The 16083-nt window shown below is 44.7% G+C and overlaps 1 protein-coding gene across 1 annotated transcript in view; it reads left to right on the top strand.

Annotated features, from left to right (window-relative positions):
* Positions 1 to 16083, top strand: part of MPP4 (MAGUK p55 scaffold protein 4) — a 36533-nt gene that overhangs the window by 14643 nt on the left and 5807 nt on the right. The window contains exons 10-16 of the mRNA XM_082689469.1: positions 820 to 884; positions 2995 to 3012; positions 5130 to 5165; positions 7331 to 7351; positions 10325 to 10366; positions 12136 to 12306; positions 13868 to 13948. Of these exons, the coding sequence (XP_082545595.1) occupies positions 820 to 884; positions 2995 to 3012; positions 5130 to 5165; positions 7331 to 7351; positions 10325 to 10366; positions 12136 to 12306; positions 13868 to 13948 (434 nt within the window). The remainder of the gene's footprint in view (positions 1 to 819; positions 885 to 2994; positions 3013 to 5129; positions 5166 to 7330; positions 7352 to 10324; positions 10367 to 12135; positions 12307 to 13867; positions 13949 to 16083) is intronic.

Below are 16083 nucleotides of genomic sequence, written 5' to 3' on the forward strand. Positions count from 1 at the left end.
GCTCCAGCCAGGCCTGCAGAGCTGGTTGACCAGCAGCCCACTGGCGGTGGGAGAGGAAACTAGCCACCTCTTGAATGGTACAGGGGAGCAGCCTCCTTAGGAGTCCCGGGCTTGGGTTAGAGCAAGGCAAAGGGCTCACTCACTCACGGTAGAGGCTGAAGTCAGGGAGACTCGGGGAAGGACTGACCCGGAGATCTACCCGGTGTGGAGAAGAGCTTGGGGTGGGGGTGGGCGAAGCCCGACAGGAATTAACGTGCAGAGGATAAGGGATGACCCGAACGCAGGAGCTGCCACAAACAAGGCTAAAGCACTCATGAGATTAGTCCTTACGGCCCGGTGGGGGCCTTGCAAGGTGCCCACAGAAATGACAGCTTTACTGGCTTAGTGCACAAGGAGCAAAATCCACGTGGCTCTAAGGGAACTGGAGAGCACCCCCAGCCCAGGACAGGGCGGTTGGGTGGGGGTGTGGGGGTGGGCCGGGACAGGCTGGGAAGACTCCGAGGCAAGGGCGAGGCAGGTGAAGAAGTGGGAGAAGCAGGGGCCTCTGGGCCAGGGACTGAAGCCCTGGGGCTTGTGAGCTCTCCATCACCGCAGGATTTTCAGCAGAAGTCAGAGTTGCTCTGGAAGGATCCTGTGAGGCAGGAAAAGAGTACTGAGAAAGCCTGTGTATTTGGAGACTATTTGGGGATGTGTTTGGAGAAGAAACTTCCATCTTCCCATGGGTGGAGGCAGCAGAATTCTAGGAAACACTGAATCTGATTCACCTGGGTTGACCTGGGTTGACTTTTCCCCCCTCACGGTGTATTTCTTTGTGCACAGGAAGCAACGCGAGTTCTGGTGGTCTCAGCCGTACCAGCCCCCCAGCGGTCTCAAACCCACCATATGTGAGTGTGCTGATAGCTTGAACCCAGTGTGCGCGTCACGGGAAGCCTGCTTCTTCTCTCCCAGGGCTGCCTTCCTGCCCAGGAGAGGATCCCTAAATGCTCCCCCCCCCCCCCCCCCACTGCCCAGATAACCTCCTGCGGCCATCTGAAGTCCTACTCTACCTCCTTTCCTTTGGCTTTAGAAGACAATGCAAATAAATGTTCCAATGTCGGTGACACCTTCCCAGCTTGGAGTCCCCCACGATTCTGCAGCTAACATGCACCTTCCAGCCGTGCTGGGGAGGGAGGCATGGGGGATGTTTGTGTCAATTTCATGCTCTTCAGAAGCTCTGCTGAGCAGCGATGTGTGTCTTTGATGAATAAATGTGAGACTGAATTATTACTTAATCCAGGCAGCTTGCTGGCTAGACAGTATTATTCAAACGGCAGCGGGGGAGGGGTGGTGGTCAGTAAGGCATCCATGGTGACAAATGCTTGTAAACTCCTTCCTGCCTTAATAGGTGGGGGCTGCCCCGGCAGAGCTCAGCGGGGACCGGCTGGGTGAGGCCCTTCAGAAATGGCCCTCACCCCTGGCCCCTGGAAAGGGGGAAGGGAGGAGATGCACCAGGCGGAGGGAGAGGCGCCGGGCAGGAGGCTGTGTGGGAAGAGTACAGACAGTAGGGTCGGTGTCACAGATCAGCCCTCGGCTAGTCCTCGGTCACTTTATTACTCACTTGTCTCGGCCCCGCATGGGGTTTTCTTTTCTTTTTCTTTTGAAACCTTGTGATGACAACTACAGAGAGAGTTTTGAAAGAAGAACACCCTCTCATGAGTCCTTCAACCTGGTAGTGTTTTCATATGACCTTATGGATACATATCTTACAGCCTTCGCGGACAGCAGGAGTGCCGCTTCCTATCTTTTTTTAACCTAATTTTTTTTTAAGATTTTATTTATTTATTTGACAGAGAGAGATCACAAGTAGGCAGAGGCAGGCAGAGAGAGAGGGAAGCAGGCTCCCCGCTGAGCAGAGAGCTCGATGCAGGGCTCCATCCCAGGATCCTGGGAACAGACCTGAGCCGAACGCAGAGGCTTTAACCCACTGAGCCACCCAGGGGCCCCTAACCTAACATTTTATGAGAAACATTTTTCATGATATGATCGTCATAGTGGTATGTTAGTTATTTCTCCTGTGTTTTGGAAAAGATTTTTGGTTTTTGGTTTTCATTTTTTTACCAAACCAGATTGAAGTGCTTCTTTAATTCGGTTTCCTACTTCATTTCTCAAAGGCACCTGGAAAAGCTGCTGAAGCAACTGATCTAGCATGACCCCCCGGGTGATGTTTAATTTGCTTGTGTAGCCTCAGTGCGATTTACGTTAGACGTTTGGAAAAGTCCATCCTGAAAAAGAATTTGCAGCCCCTATTATTATACTCTGATATCTCTGAGTCCAAGAGCCCCAAGGATGGAGCTGCTGACTTGAAGGCTCACAGGGTTGTTTCTGAAAGAGTGTGATCAGTTTCTAAACTATTAAGTCATTTCTTTTCTTTTAACTGTTGTAGATGGTGCTGCCAGAGTATTATTTTGTATCTTTCTGTTTCATGTTACCATAGGGAGAAAATAATCTAAGGGAGAGGTTATTGAGTTCAAAGGTATAGGCAATTTTATGTCACTTTAAGGGAAAATGTGCAGATCACTATTAAAAATATATTTACTGAAGACGCACATGCACTTGATCCGTTGCCTCTGTTTTCTTCCTCCCTCCCTCCTTTCCTCCATTCCTCCCTCCTTCCTTTTATTCCAGTCAAAATTTGAATTCCTAAAATATAATGCAAGTGCATTAACTCAGAGATGAGTAGAATACAGCCCTTACAGAACTTTAGTGTGGGAAGGGAGTGGGTTTGCCGGAAGCAAGTTTTCCATTTCCAGCAAGATCCATAAATGAATAAGTTTCTGTAGGATATTCATTTATCATTCCATTACCAAATCTCTACCAAATTTCTATAGATTAAGCCCAGAATATCAACTGTTATAATTTTGGCACTTCACTTTTCTTATTATAAGTTAACCTGAAAAACTATAGCATTAACCAATGTGCTCTTTTTTTCTGTTTTCATTATTTGTCTGTACCCAGCAATTTCTATGGAAGATGGTAAGAAATGGTATTTAAAACAAACAAACAAACAAAAAAAAAAAAAAAAAAACCTCACCTCCAAAGTCTTACAGAAATTCTGTATAGTTTTCTTAATTCACTTCAGTGCAGGTTAGCTATTTATTAAGCTCTTCCTGTATACCTAGTAGTGTGCTAATTTGCAAAAGAGATGTCAGTAAACAGCACACATGGTATAATTGTCCTAGGACTGAGGAATAGGAGAAAAGAGAGAGAACATTTAGATGCAGCTCATGGTAAAAATTCAGTAGAAGCTGGGACACTGGTTCACTGTTTTGTGTCAAATGTTTTAGATACATGGTCTTAAAAATAACCCTGTAAGGAATTGCGATCATTCCCATTTTATGGATGAAAAGATTGAGGTGGAGAGAAAGTAAGAATTTTGGGAGGTGTAGCAGGCAGTGTAGTCTGGATTGAAGCTTCCGTCTGGAGGGCGCTGCCTGAAGGGACAATGGAACTTCCAGTTGTTATTTCTCCTTCTCCAAGCCCAGACACGTGGGGGACTCATTATGATGCCAAACACACACACACACTCACAAAAGCAAGAAAAGCAAGAAAGGTGCCATCTGCTTGTGGAGGGGGAGAGAAGAAAGAGGAGCAGTCCCCTAACTACTCCCCTATTTCAGTTCTGAAATTAGAAAGGGTACAGGGAACATGGGCAGGCTTTGGAGAGCCTGGGTCTCTGTGGCCTTGGTGGGTAACAAACCCACTGTCTTAGTCCGCTCAGGCCACCATCACAAGACACCACAGACTGGGTGTCTTGAACAACAGACACTTATTTGCTCACAGTTATGAAAGCCTGAAGTCCAAGATCGAGATTCAGTGGGTCTGCTTTCTGGTGAGGCTTCTTTCTGGGTTGCAGATGACTTCCTGTCCTTTTGGGCTAGGGCCCCCATAGTATGACCTCCTTCAACCTTAAAGACTCTGTCTCCAAATGTGGCTGTACTGGGGGCTAGAACTTCAACATACAAATTCAGGAGGGATACAAATCAGTCCATAACACCTACCTGTGCCAACGGTATGGAATTGTTGATTTTGAGAGAGTAAAATCAGTGTCTTAGATCCCCGAGTTGCAAGTTAGAAAAATCAGGGTTCCTTGTGCCGTTTTTAGAAATTCACTCCTGTCCTCTGTAAAACAGGAATACTAATTGTAGTTTTCCTTTGCTTAGAAAACAAAACCAATAACACACAAATCCTCTAGTGATGTCTTAGGAACTAATGGATCAGCTGTTATTATAAAATACTGACCTGAAAAATAATCTTTCAATAAATGGAAGGAATTGAATGGTAGCTATGGTACGCATAAGCAAAGGCCCAGAGGAGACCTGATGATGGCTACTCTAATGCGGGCACGAGACATGCAAAGGAAAGAAGTAGATGACAGCCTTCAAATTTGGGCTTGGGTCATGTTGTAGAGGGTTTTGGATATTAGGATAGGATGGGTGGTTTTAAAAATTATATTCTCTTATCCTGTTATAGATATCTCAGCTAAAGGTACAAATAGTTAACATTTATTGAGCACTTAGCATCTGTCTGAGTTTTTCATATATTATCTCAATGAATCCTCTCTTATATGGTAGGTATTTCTACCATGTCCATTTATAGATAGAAAACTGAAGCTTTAGATAAACTGATTCGCTCACTCAAAAAGATGATTTTTTTTTTAGATTTTATTTATTTGTCAGAGAGAGAGAGAGAGAGAGAGAGCACAATCAAGAGGAGCAACAGCAGGAGAGGGAGAAGCAGAATCCCTGCTGAGCAGAGAGCCTGATGTGGGACTTGATCTCAGGACCCTGGGATCATGACCTGAGCCAAAGGCAGTCGCTTAACTGACTGAGTTACCCAGATGTCCCAAAAAGTTGATGCTTTTAAAATTTTTACCATTTTTTGTTATGTAGCCTTCTATACCATAGATTTTCATTTTCATTTATTACAGTGGAGTCCTTTTTTCTCTCTCTGAGTGAACGAGCATGAGGGATAGTTGTCAGAGTATCGTTATCATAAAATGGTCTTTCACTGACATAAGTCTATACATTGGGAATTTTGTTTGTGGTACGGATACATTTTAAGTTTGTTTTTCCCTTTCCATCCTCTTTTAGATGACATGAAAATTGATGAGAAGTGTGTGGAAGCAGGTAACATTTCCTCTTGACAGATTTACCACCAGAAGGAATATGAAGCGTCTTAGCTGTAGATTTTCTGAAGCAGAGTTAGCCAAATGGGGCCCCAGCCCTTTCCTCTGGAAGTAATGTGTAAAATGAACTCCTCCTGTCCCATGGTCCTGGCACTTGGAAGGGAGGCACAGCTATGAAAAGGTCTCCAGGCTCCAAACCAACCTTCTAGAAAGTGTTCTAGAAAGGAGTGTCTTGGAAATGATCACAGGAACACTTAGTAATACTCAGGTGTTACATTCAGTAACATTCAGGCGGAATGTCTGGAAACCGCTGTGCTCTTTATAAAATACTATAAAATATTGAAATGCCAATTTTTAAAAAGCAACATATATTTTTTGTTATTGTTTGGTAACATATGATAGATTCTAGTATAGATAATTAGTAGTGGGTTCCAAATTTTTGAGAAATGTATGAAAACTTTTTATGTTTCTACCCTTAATTTTTTTTGGAAGTTGGGAAAAGATGTCCCTAGTTTAGTGGCAGAACTAAGATTGGCTAAAGAATCAGGAGGGTAACGCTAGAAGACTATTGGAAAGGCTTTAGTCTGAGAGGTCAACTTGTCTTGGCTTTCTGGGCTCATCTAGTTTTTAGAAATTAAAGAGCAATATGAAATCTTTAAATAGTGGATATTTGAAAGATTCATATATACTTCCCAGAACAACTACAAAATAATGCTGACACCATGTTTATCCTATCAAGTATACATTCCATTTTTTTTTTAAACTTCCACCAATATTCATTTCTTTCTCTAATTTAAATCTTTTATTAGGTAATATATTCACATGCTTTAAAATCCAAAAACTCCAAAAGTACAGAGTTCCCTTTCCCTGCTCCCTTACTCAGTTTTATTTCTTGAGGCAATAAATGCTCTCAATTTCTTGCTGATCCCTCCAGACATATTCTGTGCATATAAAAACAATGCTGTATATTTTTTTTCTCCTCTCCCCACCATCATCCTCACCATTTCTTTTTTTTAAAAAAGCACCTTTAAAAATAAAGACTTTTTTGATGGTACACACTACACGCTGTTCTGTTCCTGGCTTTTTTTCCTTAGTGTTATCTATGATTTCATCCTAGCACTTAAAGAGCCTCCTCATTTGTTTTTAATAGCTTATTGGTGAGGTTAATTATTGTGCATTTATGCAATCACTTATCCATAGACATTTGAGTTATGGCCAGTCTTTTCTATTACAAGCAGTGCTACGATGAACAGCATTGCAAACGCATTATCTAACACCTGGCTGAGTATGTTCTCAGTGCACTCTGGTCTGATCCAAGGACACACGCTTTGGTAATGTCGCTACGTACTTCAAACTGCTCTCCACATACATTCTTGTTTCTTAGTCCTTAATATCTCTTTAAACTACTAATAAGAACTGTGTGGTTTTTTGTTTTTTTAAGATTTTATTTATTTAGGCAGAGAGAGAGAGAGAGTGAGAGAGAGAACACAGCAGGGGGAGTGGAAGAGGGAGAAGCAAGCTTCCCACTGAGCAGAGATCCTGATGTGGGGCTCGATCCCAGGCCCCTGGGACCATGACTTGAGTCCAAGGCAGACGTTTAACGACTGAGCCACCCAGGCGCCCTGCTAATGAGAACTGTTTAACTGATGAGGAAGTTGATTTATATAGAATCTTTCCTTGACACCTAGACAAGCCTATCCAGTCAAACCATTTATATACTCTTTCTCCTCACCCCACTCCTGTTGCTTATGCCCTACCCCCTCCAAAATCTTCAGGTGGGGAGGTCCCCTCTCCCCCTGCAAGCCTTCTCACTGCAACCCTGTGCGCTGTCTGATGTCCATTGGCACTTCCTGTGACATTCTACCTTTCTCTCCCCTGAGCCTCTTTTACATTCTCTTTATTCTCTTCTATTTTATTTATTTTAAGTTCCTGCAGCACCCGTGCTTGCTGTTGTGGCCCCACTGCTTAACACCATGTATCTCATTTAAGGTTCTAATATGCCAGAGAGACCCCATGGACTTGGCCTTGATTTAGGAAAGAATTTCAAGAAGTTGGTGTGTCCGCAGAAGCATAGGGTTGGGGAATTAGACTATTAAAATATAGACTCAGTACAGATAATACTATAATCACACGTTTGGTGTTTTTTTTCTCCATGGGAAACTATAGATGAAGAAACATTTGAATCCGGTAAGTAAAAAATTAGTCTTTGGTGTTGATTTTTAAGAGTCTGTTCTACATTTTGGTATATTTTAACCCATATTTAGGGACATCATACGATGATTGTTTAAATATCTCAACAGTATGGTTGTGAGATATTATATTCTTTGCCCTCATTGGTGCTTCTTATGAGGGACATTTTGGGGCTCTGTGGGATGGGCAGATAGAGCTGGGAAGTATGCACATAACCGGATAACTTCCCACTTACATTGATTCTAAATTTCCCGTTTTTAGTTAGATAGTTGGTCTGTTTATTTGTCAGAGAGAGAGAGAGAGGGAGGGAGCACAAGCAGGGGGAGCAGCAGCAGGAGAGGGAGAAGCAGATTCCACTGGACACGTGGCTCTGTGTTCGGGACTGGCTTAATTTTTATTGCCTCTGGATCACAGTCTTCCTTTGCTCTATGTTCAACTCCTCATTTTTCTGGAAGACAGTCTAACACATGAACACCATGGCTGAGGCCCAGAGGTATTTGTGGCATCTGTGGACGGAGAGGTGGTCCGGGGGAGTGGGTAAAGCCAGGGACTGGAGCCAGGCTGTCCCAGTAGAATCCCTCTCCGTGACTCATTACCTGTGGGTCTTCCTTCATGTCACCCCTCTGCCTCACATCTAAAGCAAGAAAAATAACTTATACAAGTAAAGTGCTTAGGATGTTAGCGGTACACGAGCGTAGCTAGCATTGTTCGGCCTCTCGCTCTGGACGGGCATTCTGCAGCCACGTCTCTAATCACTGCAGAGGAACACGTGCAGCCCCCCCTTAGTTACTGGGCGGTGCCCCTTCTGGACCCCTCTTAGTCAAAAGATTGAGAATGTCCCTGTACTTTCTGAACCCAACTCACTGAAGAGGTCATTTAAGGAACAATGAGCCCCCAGCTGGCAGGTTTCCTAAGTAAGTATCTCTTGATATTTATTCATGATGCTTAATTCTGTTACTTAGAGCTCTAAGTGGGTCCTTCCGTCTCTTTGGTTTGGGGCTCAAGTCTTCTCTGAATGTGGTACCCTGTGACCTCCTCGCATTTTTCAGGGGGTGTTGATATAGTCTAATTAGGAATGCCATTAAAAACAAAGCAATGGGTGTTTTAAGACATCTAGAAAATGCTTTGTGTTCAGTTCCCCCGTCTCCAGTGGAGCAGCTGGAGAAGTCCGTGTGTCACTGGACCCAGTGAGAGGTGAAGGAGAATGCTCAGGCCAGAGGCTGCCTGCCCGAGGGCCACTTCACAGGACTGCGTATGGCCTCTGGGAGAGGAGAGAGGAGGCTCACAGCAGTTGCCTTCCTATAATTTCTCTCCCTCTCAAGCCCTATTTTGTGCCAACCAGTAAAGAGAAGTCTCCCCAGACAAAAAGCCCTCAGAGAGAATGTAAGTAAGCTGCAGAAAAAGTTATTGTTCCCCGAGCAGCACAGTCGGTCCAATGAGTCCCCAGCCCCCAGCCATGTGTATGTCGCTCATTCGCTGTCCCAGGCTGACCCCCGAGTTACCGCCTGCTCTAGGGGTGACCTGAATGCCTTGCTTTTATGTTGGTCTTTATTGGCTGGTCAATTTGATCATCTCAAAGGCGTAACTTTTTCCTGTTTCTTCACTCACGCAAATATCCAGAGGAGCTTTCAGAAGGTAATTGTTTGTTTTCATGTTCTGGACAAGCCACCTTGAACTATAGTTAAGATCTTGCAGTGCTTCAATGTGCGTGCATGACAGGATACATTTTAAGATAATGGATTTTAAGGGTGAAATCAGTGGTGAGATATTCAATTTCATAGAAGAATATTTAAAAATGAACAATGAAAAGTAGTTAAGCTATATTAAGGATATATTCAGAGCACTTCCGTAAAAGACTCTTAACTACAGAGAACAGACTGAGGGTTGCTGGGGGGGAGATGGGTCGGGGGATGGGTGAAATGGGGGATGGGTATCAAGGAGTGTACTTGTGCTGAGAACTGGGTGTATATGTAAGTGATGAATCACTAAATTCTACTCCTGAAACCAATGTTACATGATATGTTAGCTAAGTAGAATTTAAATAAAAATTTGAAAAAGAAAAAAAAATCTAAAAAAAAACCTTACTGACATATTTCAGTTAGAAAAATGTGCTTACTTATCAGACGATGGGATTGATATTGGTGTGTTTTCTTTGTATTTTAAAATGTATGTTTTTTAAAAAGAAGAAAAGGTTCTATATGTTAATTCATTCTACAGACAATGGCTCTTTATATATTTCAGTGATCAGAACAGAGTTGCCTAAGTGAAAAGGAACATGTATCTGTAAAAAGTAATTTGAAAATGACATTTTTATAACAGCTTTTTTTTTCCCCTGGAGTTTTAAGAATTTTTATGTGACCCCAGTAGAAGCAGAGGTGGAATTTAAATAAGTTCTAGGTGCTCCAGTCACCCTGGGATCAGTGTTCCTCAGCCTTGTCCCTCAGATTCCTGGACAGTCAGAAACAATTAGCAACCATAAAGCAAATACTAATTTTGTACAGAATAAACCATTTTATCAGGGAGAAAATAAAAATCCATCTTTAACAAAAGGACTAATTATAGGTCCTGCAGAACACCATTTCTACAGTTGAAGCCAAAGCCAGTTTACCTGTTCTCTTCTTTAAGACAGCGTTCTTTGGGCCTGTTTAACAATGTATACCTAAATTTATTTGTTTTTATGTGACTCAGTATCTTTCTTGTCACTTTAAACCAGTGTAAAATAGCTTTTTGTTTCAATTGTACTTGACAGAATATATTCAGTGTTTTGGTAAAATTCTGAAGAGTTTTCACATAGTTTGGTGCATGTGAGAGACTGGAAAATGGCAAGAAGCCATTCAAGATGAATTCAGCTATACTGACGTCTACTGAAATGTGTCACTTGCAGATCTGAAGATAATTTCATGCCTCTGTTCTAAGTAAACTTCTCCTTCTCCTTCACATATTCTGTTTGGGCCATTCTCTGTGTTCCAGACAAGGAGGAATTTGTTGGCTCCGGTCAGAAGTTCTTTATCGGTAGGTAATGATTAATAAGAGGCTGGTCATTGTCACTTGTCAAGTTTTATTCATACCATCTTGACTCTCCTGAAAGCTTCTTTTGCGGATGAACATTTCCAGACTTGTTCTTTGTTCTGCTTTCCCTCTATCCTCCAACTCCTTTTTTGGATCAATATTCTGCTGTGTTGATCATTCATTACAATTCATCTATTTTCCACTGGATATGTCTTAATTATTCATTACAAATCTTTGGTTCTCTTCCAGACTGTTCCATGACATACTTATGTTACTCAAAAGAGACCCATTCTCTGACTACTAAACTTGGTTTTGATGGCCACATTTCTGTCAACTGGGCAGAGCTTTCTGAAGGACCCATTTAAAGGCTCACGCAAACCCATGCTGAGCTTCCTCCAAAAGACAGCAGGGTCTGTAAAGTGAAATGTTGGTTACTCAGGCCTAAATATACATTGGAATCATTGAGAGAGCTTTAAAAACAAAACAAAACAAAAAAACCCATGAGGCCACTTTTCTGATCCCTTTGGAATAACTCAGCCCGAATGCCATTAGGTAGGCCACAGGAGCAGGCGTACACAAAGGTGGAGAAGCAGCAGCCTGGGGAGGAGCATCACTGAACCATGTGAGGAGAGCGTTTGTGCGGGGAATGTTGTTGACTGGTACAGGGTGTCAGGGCCAGAGCAAGGTGAGGAGGACTGTGGCCATCACTTGGGTTCTGACACCTTGCAGCCTCTACAAAGATGGCGTCCTCACCTCGTGTGGGCTCTGACACTTTCTGCTAGGTTGCCAATGTCACTTGTCCCTTGTCCTGCACAGGTGCTCGTGACCAATACAGTAAGTAAATGTACTGAGGCCGATTAGGTTTCTCAGTGTTAGAGAAAGGAGTTACACATGCGGTGAGGGTGGGGACAGGTGGCTGGAATGGATCCTGTGGTGTTGACTTGGCATTGTTGGTATTGGTGTGAACTCATGGTGTTCGACATAGATAGAGAGATATAGTGCACGTGTGTGTGTGTGTGTGTTTATATACACAAAGAGTCCCGAGCTGTACCTCAGGGAAGGACCTGGGAACAGCAACAGAGGACTTCTTCAGAAACATAAACCATGTCACACCCATTTCTCCACCACCCAGTGACTTCTCAGTCCCCGTGAACCACAATCCAACACCGGGCTGGAGCCCGCGGCCACCGCCCCGGCTTCCTCTCCAGCCTGCCCCGCTCGGGCCTCCTTGTGCTTCCCCCTCATGCCCGGGGCCCTCCTTTCTCCGCACCTTAGCGCTTGCTGTTCCCTTAGCCTGGGTTGCTTTTCCCCCAGACGCCTCCTCACCCGGCTCCAGCGCTTCACTCTCCCGCCCGCTCGACGTCGGCGTTTCACACCCGCTGTGCTTGAACCACCAGCGGCGGAAGCTCCGCCATCGCTCTCGATGCCCGGACCCTTCTAAGCACTTGTTTTTATCGATGTGTTTACTTTCCTCTCTCCTCCTCCATGAAACGTAAACGTCAGGAGGAAACGGTTTGAGGTGATCGGCCCCCGGGGGGCCCAGCCCCCGGCGCCTGCGGTGGGCACTGGGTGCCGCGGGGGCAACACGGGCGGGAGGAGGGGGCGCGACCCGCTCTTCTTCCCTCGCGCCGCGTCTGACTTCCCGCCCGCAGACGGCTGCAAGGAAGCTTCATCGCACTCGGCCGCGCGGCCCCCGAAGGCTCCGTCAGGCGTGGCGGGGTCGGGCTGTCCCCCGGCTGCTCGTGACGTCCCGCGCCTTCCCACCCCCGCAGCTGGCTTCCGCCGCAGCATGCGCCTCTGTCGCCGCAAGTCGCACCTGGGCCAGCTGCGCACCGGCCTGGGCGGTGGGGGCGGCGGCCTCCCCGCGCCCGGCGCGCCCTACGAGGAGGTGGTCCGGTACCAGCGCCGCCCGTCGGAGCAGCACCGCCTCGTCGTGCTGGTCGGTACGTCCCTGTCCGCCTCCCTCTGCGCGGCTCCTTCTCCACCCGGCAGTGTGGCCTTGTGGCCTTGGGAGTGGTGGCAACAGCAGCATTCTTTAGCGACTCCCATATAAACACCTAAAACAACAACAACAACAACAACAACAACAACACCTGTTTTCTATGTAGGTGTTTATAAATAAAAAGGTGGTCCCACGCTTTTATGGACGACGGAGGAACGGCATGTGCCCGGCGCATGTGTACCGGGGTAATAACAGGCTGTATTATGATGAAGCTTGTCTTTTTTTTTTTTTTTTAAGGTTTTATTTATTTATTTGACGGAGATCACAAGTAGGCGGGGAGGCAGAGGGGGAAGCACGCTCCCTGCTGAGCAGGGACCCCGATGCGGGGCTCGATCCCAGGACCCTGAGACCATGACCTGAGCCGAAGGCAGAGGCTTAACCCACTGAGCCACCCAGGTGCCCCTTTAAAAGCTGCTTAGAGTTCACTTTATAAGCGTAGGTGAGTAGTCCCCCAGACTGTATTATCAGTCTGTATCAGAAATAAGAATCTTTAAGATCTATTTCCCTACGCCATTTGTAATCACCTTCCGTAGAGCAGTGTTTGGAGTCTTCTGGCCTGTGGCTCTGGCCCCGCGGAGCAGGGCAAGTACAGTGCTGGGGCACCTGCTTTCGCGCGGGCGAGCTCTGCGGACCAGGGCCTGCCGCAGTAGCAAGGCAGGTCTTGCGCGTGTCTGCGCATGCTCCAACTGTGACCCGAGAGAGGACGCTGTGGAGCAGGATAGCGCGCCTTGCGGCCAGGCCGGCTGCAGAATCCGCAGGGCTCCGTGCAAACCGAAAATGCTAGAGCTTATGATGAACATTCCGGGGCGCCTGGGTGGCACAGTGGGGTAAGACCTCCACTCTTGGTTTCAGCTCAGGTCCTGATCTCGAGGTTGTGAGATGGAGCCTGGCGTCAGGTTCCCCGCTGGGCATGGAGTCTGCTTAAGATTCTCTCTCCCCCTGCCTCTTCCCCTCGTGCTCTCTCCATCTCTCTCTCTGAAATAAATAAATACATCTTAAAAAAACAAAAAAGTTTAACATTTCAATATGGCAAAGCAAAAGCATTAAGCCTAAGCACGGACCCTATGTAACTGCTTGAATTCAGCCCTGACTCGAGTTAGACACGGGGTGCTGATTCTCAGAACTGGTAATTCGAGGGGCTGATTTCGGGGTTGTGATGTGATAAACACTTCGTTTGCCGGGAAAGTTAGATTGTCTCAGATTATCTGAAATGAGGCCAGGCAGTTCTCCCAACATTAGATTACTTCGCTGGGGTGACCGGTTCCTGTAACTAACTCCCCAGCTGATTCCTGGGATGTGGAAGAAGTGTGGGTTACTCCCTGGGTCCCCAGGAAAATTCCCAAGAGCTTTCCGGAATTGTTTCCGTTTCTGAAAAGATATGTAATTTCCTGAAAAACATTTGCTCTCAGATGTCTTAAGTAGAAGTACTGAAATGATGATGTCACCACACAATTATATTTATCCACGTCTAATGATTTCTGTATGTGGCTTTTTGTGTTTAGGACCTTCTGGGGTTGGAGTCAATGAACTGAGAAGACAACTTATTGAACTTAATCCTGAGCAGTTCCAGAGTGCTGTGCCGCGTAGGTGTGCCTTTTCTTTCCTAGCGCTTCATGTTCTGGTCAAACTGTCTTTGCCTCGCAGATGCACTGATCTCATTTTAACTGTGCCATACCATCTTTGTTGTAAAAATAAAAGACACAAGGGGGTAGTCCTTATACAATATTTTGAACTGTATTTAAATAGAGGGAGTTGATTCATGGCCGTGTTGCTGGCGAGGCTTTTAAAAGGTGACTGTCTCTTTTCCATTTCTTAACAATCATATAGATGACCCTTTGGGAAAACTAACAATATTTAGTAATAATAGCTAAGTCATAATAGTACTTACTATCTTCCGGGCACTGTGCCTGGCTCTTTAAATGCCCTATCTTATCTTAAAAATTTTAATATATGGAAAGGTAATTTTATGTAAACTGTAAGTGTGATCATACCAGGTAAGAGCAAGTACACGTGGGTGCTTTCCCTTCACTTCAGTTCCAGAGAGGAACTTAGAGAAACGAACAGAAAGCTTAGTGTTGTTCCCTGCAGTTTAGGGGACGAAGAAGATTGGTGTCAGAATTATACTTGAAAAATCTGAAGAGTTTAGAGCAACCAGGGGCTGTGGTTGGGGAGTTGCTGCCCTTTTAGAACTCACAAACGACGAGCGGAAATAAAGATGGATACTCGGTGGTGGTGGCGGTGGTGGTAGGGTTTGCAGAATAACCCATGCGTTCTCCAGGAGAGCAGAGCCACATTTAAATGTCTGCCAAGTCTAAAAGAAACCTGTAGTATCCGGCATCAGCGTCAGCATCATTTTCCTGCTCTTTCCTCTCTTCTCTGCACTCCAGCCTTGGACAGACATAAAACTGGGGAGGAACAGTAGAAAGGCAATGAAAGGGAAGGGAAGAAGTGAATTCTACTTCCTTTCCTGACTTCTCGCTTTTCTGGCTGCAACCTTTGTGGCTGCAGCAAGTCAGAGCAGATGTGGGGAGGAGGAGAAGCCCAAAATAGGAATTATTTGATTATTACATGGGAATGGAATTTCATTCCATTTTTATTTGTTATTTATAATATATAAATATATTTAGTATAAGTTATATTAAATATATAGATATAATAAATTTATTATTACTTTGAGACTGTGTTTTGTGGCACAAATGATGGTGGCCTTTTTTTTTTTTTTTTAAACTAAAAAGTAATCAAAAGAGTCATGGTAACTGCTAGATTTTCATCCAGAGCCAGAAGAAGGTCAGTAGGTGACAGAAAATTTTGCCTTATGGTCACATACCTTAGCTTGTGCTTTGCAAACACTGTTCACACATGTAAGGATGGGCATTGATCCCCAGCACAAAAACTACAAAAGAAAGTGCCATTTGTCAAGAACGTAGATAAAAATAAAATTCCCACAGAACATAGAAGAATTATAAGAAGTATGGCTAGCCATCCTTCAAGGTGAGAAAATGTTGTGCATATTTTGCTTTTTAAACTGAGTGCATAGTTTTAAGTGTATGATGAATACCTCTAGTTATGTGCCCGTTCACAGATTTTTAACCCACCATATAAAATATAGGTAGAACCACGGAGGAGTCATCTTGGGTTTATATTTACATAGTTTATTATAACCTGAGAGCTATAGTGTTTTACTGGAATTTTTTTTCAGTATGAAGCTGTAGGAGAAGTGGCATAACTGTGGGAACTGTAAGGATCTGCAGAGAGGCTTTGCATAAAGAACAAAGCCAGGGCGTCTGGTGGCTCAGTTGCTTGAGCGTCTCTCTTGGTTTTGGCTCAGGTTGTGATCTTGGGGTCATGAGATCAAGTCCTGCCTTGGCTCTGCACCCAATGTGGTGTTTGTTTGAGATTCTTTTCCTCTCCCTCTGCCTCCCCACTGCTGCCCCCCACAAGTTGCCTGTGCACATGTACACTCTCTCTCTAAAATGAATGAACAAACTCCTTTAAAAAAAAGAAAAAAACAAAAATGACCCTCAGATGACATTTGCCTTTTGAGCCTCTTGAATGTTCATAACGCCTTTCATCATTTAGGGCCTATTTCAAGCTCCTACTTGGTCATTCCCATGTGCTGGTGTTATCACGTGTTCATATATTTCATTCTTAAACTTTGGCAAATGCAAAGACACCATTGTTTCAATGAACATGGAGAAATTGTGGTAATGCAGATGAA

This window comes from Mustela nivalis (genome assembly GCF_964662115.1).
Source record: "Mustela nivalis genome assembly, chromosome: 11".
Classification (NCBI taxonomy): Eukaryota; Metazoa; Chordata; class Mammalia; order Carnivora; family Mustelidae; genus Mustela; species Mustela nivalis.